General features: G+C 42.7%; 1 protein-coding gene across 1 annotated transcript in view; it reads left to right on the forward strand.

Moving 5' to 3' along the window:
- The first annotated feature begins 4,214 nt into the window (after window positions 1-4,214).
- Window positions 4,215-6,990, forward strand: part of LOC105545615 (U3 small nucleolar ribonucleoprotein protein MPP10) — a 5,276-nt gene continuing 2,500 nt past the window's right edge. The window contains 4 exon segments of the mRNA XM_011988636.1: window positions 4,215-4,581; window positions 4,583-4,622; window positions 5,092-5,191; window positions 5,194-5,245. Coding sequence (XP_011844026.1) covers window positions 4,355-4,581; window positions 4,583-4,622; window positions 5,092-5,191; window positions 5,194-5,245 — 419 coding nt within the window. The 5' untranslated portion in view covers window positions 4,215-4,354.

A 6,990-nucleotide genomic window follows, 5' to 3' on the forward strand; every position in this document is an offset into this window, starting at 1 on the left:
GCATAAGATACTTAAGAACAGAAGTGTTAATAAAGAAGGCGTGGTTGCTAATCCCAGCAACTTGGGAGGCTGAGGCAGGCGGATCACCTGAGGTCGGGAGTTTAAGACTAGCCTGACCAACATGGAGAAACCCGGTCTCCACAAAAAATACAAAATTAGCCAGGTGTGCTGGTGCATGCCTGTAATCCCAGCTATTTGGGAGGCTGAGGCAGGAGAATTGCTTGAACCAGGGAGGCAGAGTTTGTGATGAGCTGGGATCGTGCACTCCACCCTGGGCAACAAAAGTGAAACTCATTCTCAAAAAAAGAAAAAAAAAAAGAGTAAATTCTGACACATGCTACAATATGGATGAAACTTGAGGGCATTATGCTAAGTGAAACAAGCCAAACACAGAAAAGAAAAACAGTATATGATTCCACATATGAGGCACCTAGAGTAGTCAGATTCACAGAGAAGGTAGAACAGTGGTTGCCAAGAGCTGGGTCAGAGGAGAATGGGCAGGTGTTGTGTAATGGGAACAGAGTTTCAGTTCTGGTGAGATGAAAAAGCTCAGGAGAGGGGTGGTGGTGACTGTTGCACAACAAAGTGAGTGTAGTTAAAGCCACTGAATTATACACTCAAAAATGTTAAAATGCTAAATTTTACTTTACATATATTCGACCACACACACACACACAAATGGAGCCATGAAGTTTCACGTATCTTAATAGGACAAATCAAAATCAGTTTTTGGAATACACTATTTTCATTTTTCCTTTACTTTATGCCAAGAAGTGTAAGTTACAAAACAAAAATGCATCTTTATCTGCATTCAGTTCTTGCAGTAAGTATATGGCCTGTTGGAAGTCATACTCTTCCCAAACCGTCAATCATTAAAGTGTGCAGTTCTAAAAATACAGATATAAAAATACCTTTTCCCGAATATTCATTTTTTAATTTATATTTTCACCTTCCGATTTCGTGTATCACCTAAGAAGTGAGTATGCCTCATGGTTAAGAATGTGGGCTCTGGTGCTAGAAGGATTTATAACGAATGTCCCGGAGTAACTCTGGGCCTTTACCACTTGGCACGTAATCTCAGATTAAGGGAAACACTTGCCTCTCATAAAAGGAGAAAGAGGAAAAAAAGGATGAAAAGAAAGTGAGACTCAGAAAACTCTAGTTTCTGTCATAACTTATTTTATCTAGACAATTAAAAAAATGAAGAAAGAGAGAAAGTAAGTTTCTAAATCCACATGCTTTATCTTTCCATTTATGCACGCGATGATAAACTTACTAGGGCACGTGGAAAAGTAACTCCTTCTGTATTCCTCACAACACTGACCTTTCTTTGAGTGTTCCCAACAGAATGCTGGTCATGCTTGCAGTTCAGCTGAATTTTTTTTTCTTTAACAAGACTCGCTCTCCTTTCTGGTTTCTCCCCAGCCTCTTTATGGGTGCCCGGTAAAATAACACTTACCTACCGGCTTCCATTTACTTCCGTCCCTGCCCTGCCGGACCCGCTGGGCAAGATCCCCCGCCTCAACGGCCCACATACTGGAAGGTGCAGCGCCCAGGGCGCACAGCTCCCAAGTGGCAGTGGGAGTCACGCACGAGGCCATCCCCGAGTTAAGCTGAGGTGTTTCTGGAAGGTACCCTCTGCCTAGGTGCCGGCAGCAGCCGTGGAACGCGCCCCGGGGGAACAGAATGCATCATCAAGGTGCTTTGACCACCTTGAGGCCTCCTTCTCCCCCTGGCCTCCGTTCCCACATGCCCTACCCACAGCGACCTTCACTGGCTCCCGGTATTCACCTAGAGACGTCGGCGGCCGCAGCCTTCAGCACGCCCGCCATCTCCACGGCGACCCCAGTAGCGGCTGACCCAGCCAGCTGCGCCCTGGAGGGCGGGGCGGGGCGGGGCGACCCCACCCGGCAGGGGGCGTGCCAAAGGCCGCTGATTTCCTACTGCATATAACACACCCACTTTACCTAAAGCAGAAATTAAAGCCAGGAGACGCCATCCCTTGTGGGCCCCTGAAAAGTACAAAACGAAGTTTGGGGACAGTTCAAAGGCGCTTAGGTTGGCCAGTGGCAATTTTTGTTTCCCGCCCCGCTGCGCACGCGAAAGCGCTTGCGCTGCCATTGGCTCCAGCTGGGGGTAAGTCCGGAACCTGCGAGCCCTAGAACTTTCCACTCTGAGCTCCGAGTTGCGCTAGGCGCATGCTTGCTGTGCGTTTCCTAGCGGCTCTCTCGTCTTGCTTGCAGCTTGTGTCCGGAGTAGCAGACAGCCATGGCCCCGCGGGCCTGGCGCTGACAGACCCTGGAGCGGTGTCTCACAGAGGTCGGCAAAGCCACCGGCTGGCACCAGTGCATCCTCACCTAAGTGCGCAGATCCCCAGCTCGGGTGGGACTGGGGTCGCACGTGGACGCGAGTTGCAGACTCCTGGCAAATTGTGGAGCTAAGGGAAGGTAAGGGGAAATGTAAACCACTCTTCCCCACATTTCAGAGTTTATACTTTCCTAGGCTATCAAAATTTTCAAAATGGTTAAAAATTTTTACAGTATGGCTCTCTCAGTTGAATGTTATTGAAATGAACGTAACCTCAGTTATTAACGCCTAGAAGCTCCCCTTGAGGCTTATTACTGCCCCCATCCCTCTACACACAAACTGTGTTGGTTTCTCCTTCCGCCTATGTGCTCCTAAAGCAGTGTTTCACTGTCATCATACTTTATTGAAAGTACAAACTTGTCCGCTGTCTGTCCAGCCCAACTAAGCTTCTTGAGAATTAGAACTTTCATGTCTCTTCCCAGCACAAGCGTTTTATGCGTACTTTGTTGAAGAACTTCAAATATGATCTATAAAATTATGACTCATTTAACTCCAACCTCTCCCTTGAGTCCCTGGCTCACAGCAACTACAGACTGAGCTTAGTTGGAATTCAGTAGCACACAACTGGGATATCCGCACTGTAAGGCTTTTAACAATTTTTAAAATTTTGGTACCCTCAGCATCGCAAATTCACTGTGTCCAAAATAGAGTAGAATGTTGTTTCCACCCACCTGTACTCTGCCATCCCCTGAAGTCCTTTCCCCATGGTCCACCACTCAAGCCTTGCCTATCGCAGTAAATGGCAGTTCTGTCTTTCCAGTTGCTCACACACAAAACTAGGCTGCTATTTTGATGTCTTCATTTTCCTCTTATTCTGTATCTAATTCCTTAGCAATCCTGTCAGTTCTACCTCTAAACTGTACTCAGCATATTCACTGCTCTAACTCCAGCTTAAATCACCATCATCCTTTGCCTGGAATGCTGCATCAACCTTCTAATCACTCTACTTTCCTCCTCCTCCTTCCTCCCTTTCTTCCTTCGTGTAAATCATCATTTCGTCCTTCTGCTTAAAATCTTCTCATGTTTTCTTATTACACTTAAAATGGCAAACTCTTACCCTTGAGCCCTGCAGAATTTGGCTCCCTTCAGTCTCTCCAGCTTCGCCTTCTGCCTCCATCACACTCTAGCCATGCTCATTTCTTTATTCCTTTGGCTTACCAAACTGAATTGCATCTTAGAGAATTTGTTCTTGCTGTTTCTTCTGCCTGGAATACATGTTACCCAATCTGTATAAGACTATCCTTATCTGTAGATTTCATCTGAGATGTCACATCTAAGAGAGATTTTCCTTGACCACTGTAGCCAAAGCAAATGTTGATCACTGAAGAAATAAGGGAATGAATGAATGAATGGAGTGATGTATAATGTAGCTGAGTTGATAATTTAAGGCTAATTCACTATATATCTCCAAGCAAGTCGATTTATAATGCTTTTCCTGCCTAAAATCTATACAGCTGATTCACAAATCCTTGGTTGACAGGTTTTATATATCACTGTGGCTCATCAGCTTATATGTTGTTGGGGCCAGCATCTATACTTACACTTCATTCAAATTTGATTTTACAGAAGAGTTGGAGTTTTTATTTTTCTTTTAATTAAGAGGGCTGTGAAATTATTACCTATAATTCTAAATCTCATTTAATTCCTCCCAATAGGATTCAAGATGGACTGGCATCAAAGTTCACTTCTTTAACAAAAGTACTTTATGACTTTAATAAAATTAATTAGAGAATAGTGGGATCCGTGGAAGCCCTTTATAAAAACTTGTGATAGAAAGTTTTGATGATGAGCAGACTTTGCAAAAACTGGAAATGCAAAATGAACCAATTTTACAACACTTCCAAAATGCAGTTAGTGAAACGCAGATGAAGATATCAGTCTTCTCCCAGAGAGTGAAGAACAGGAGCGTGAAGAGGCTGGTTCAGAGACAGAGGCTGGTGGCCAGGAGGACCTAGAAGATTTAGAGGAGAAAGAGGAAGTGTCAGATATGGGTGGTGACAATCCTGAGGTGGGTAAGAAAGCTAAAAACTCAAGCAAATTTGAACTGAGGAAAAGCCCAGTTTTCAGTGATGTGGATTCTGACCTTGACTTTGATATCAACAAATTGGAACAGCAGAGCAAGGTGCAAAACAAAGGACTTGGAAAACCAAGAGAAAAGTCCACAGTAGACGAGAAATTCTCCCAACTCTCTGAAATGGAGGCCTATTTAGAAAACAGAAAAAGAAGAGGAACAAAAAGATGATAATGATGATGAGGTGGAAGATACTGATTTTTTTTTTTTGAAGATATTGATTCTGGTGAAGATGAAGGGGGACTGTTTGGAAGTAAAAAACCTTAAGGTAAAAACAAAACAAAACAAAACAAAAAAAAACTTAAGGTAAAGTTTTGAGAGAGGAGAGAGCACTTTCCTCTTCAAATTAGCTTTTGTTCTGTTTTTCTAGGAGAGATGTAGTTAGAAGATTTAGAGCTAAGAAATATTATGCTCTATCTTATCGGTTATACATGAATCTGTACTTCCATTCAGTTTATGTTACAGTTGTTCTTATAATAGTTTTATGGTAGTGTTTTTAGTTGCCAATTTCACCTAGTAACTATTTTTGACTTGTAGTGTTATTAAGTTAGAAAGTAATGCAGACATACAGTATACATACAAATATATATGCATGTGTTAATGATGTATTTTTCTATTCCTAATTAATAATTTTAAAAATCTTTTTATTTTAGTCAGGTGAAAGTTCCAGAAATGTGAGGTACAAAGATTTTTTTGATCCAGTTGAAAGTGATGAAGACATAGCAAGTGATCATGATGATGAGCTGGGTTCAAACAAGATGATGAAATTGCTGAAGAAGCAGCAGAAGAACTAAGCATTTCTGAAATGTAAGTATTTTGAACCATCCTTTACATTGTGAGCTAGAATTGCCCAATCATGTGTTTGTACTTGTGGTTTTCAGATACGTTTAAGAAGTTAGATTCTCTCCTATCAGATATTCTCAAGATAGCCAGAACAAGACTCTGAAGGAAAAAAAAAAGGAATTTAAGGAATTTTTAATATGCTTGACATGATTGTGGAACTTACAGACTACTAACAAATCTTCCTTATTATTTTTCGTCTTTTTTTTTTTTTTTTTTTTTGAGATGGAGTCTTGCTCTGTCACCCAGGCTAGAGTGCAATGGCGCAATCTCAGCTCACTGCAGCCTCCACCTCCTGGGTTCGAGTGATTCTGCCTCAGCCTCCTGGGTAGCTGAGATTAAAGGTGCATTCCACCATGCCTGGCTAATTTTTGTATTTTTAGAAGACATGGGGTTTCGCTGTGTTGGCCAGGCTGGTCTCGAACTCCTGACCTCAGGTGATCCTCCTGCCTTGGCCTCCCGAAGTGCTGAGGTTACAGGCATGAGCCACTGTGCCCCAGCCTTCCCTATTTTTCTTATTGTAACTATTAACCACCCTTTGAAAACAAATATCTTGGTCAGGTGCAGTGGCTTAACGCCTGTAATCCTAGCACTTTGGTAGTCTGAAGCGGGAGGATCAGTTGAGCTCAGGAGTTCAAGACCAGCCTGGACAACATAGTGAACCCTTGTCTCTACAAAAAATACAAAAATTAGTGGGGTGTGTTGGTGTTTGCCTGTAGTCCAGTGGCTCGGGTGGCTGAGGTGGGAGGATCACTTGAGCCCAGGAGGTCGATGCTGCAGTGAGCTATGATCACATCACTGCTCTCCAGCCTGGTCGGTGGAGCAAGATCCTGTCTTCAAACAAACAAACAAACAAATAGAAAACCGAAAATCTTGCTGCTAGTCTCTAAAGCAAAAGCACACTATATGGAGATGCCGTATGGAAAGCATCTGATTTGCAAAAACCAGTGCTTGCATTACCCAGCCTGTAGCTTTCCATGTGGGGCCCGTGTGTAAAATAGTTGTTTCTTTTCTCTCTCCCTTATGTCTTTATATGTATAGTATGTCTCTCCTGACAAAGCTGTCCTGAGAGCCTCTTCTTGTAACTGTTTTGACTGCTCTGCAGGATATAGCCTATGTCTTTAAGGTGCTTCACAGATTTTGGTGAGTGCCAAATAGCTGTAATTTTAATTAATACCATGACAAACATATCTTCCAAAGTATGTCGTGATTTCAGACAAGTGAAATTTCATTTAATTTTAGTAGATGTAGTCTGGCTGCAATAATTTGGCTATATTATTTATCCAATCTTAAAATTTTATTGTAATCAAAATGAGAATAGTGCCAGGCACAGTAGCTCACACTTGTAATCCCAGCACTTTAGGAGGCTGAGGAGGGAGGATTGCTTGAGCCCAGGAGTTCAAGACCAGCCTGGGCAACATGGTGAAACCCCGACTCCACTAAAAATTTAAAAAATTAGCTGGGCTTGGTAGCGTGAGCCGATAGTCTTTGCTACTCGAGAGGCTTATCGAGGATGATCGCTTGAGTCCAGGAGTTCAAGGCTGCAGTGAGCTATGATTGGACTATGGCACTCCAGCCTGGGCAGCAGAGCTGGAGAGCAGGCAAATACACTATACCAAGAATATCAAAAGAATTATTTTTAAAATCTGCGAATCTAAATTAAATGCATCATTGTCAGATTGTCCCTAGAAGATAAATTCTAAAGGGGGGAA

Source organism: Mandrillus leucophaeus, unplaced genomic scaffold, assembly GCF_000951045.1.
Source record: "Mandrillus leucophaeus isolate KB7577 unplaced genomic scaffold, Mleu.le_1.0 Scaffold333, whole genome shotgun sequence".
NCBI classification, from domain to species: Eukaryota; Metazoa; Chordata; class Mammalia; order Primates; family Cercopithecidae; genus Mandrillus; species Mandrillus leucophaeus.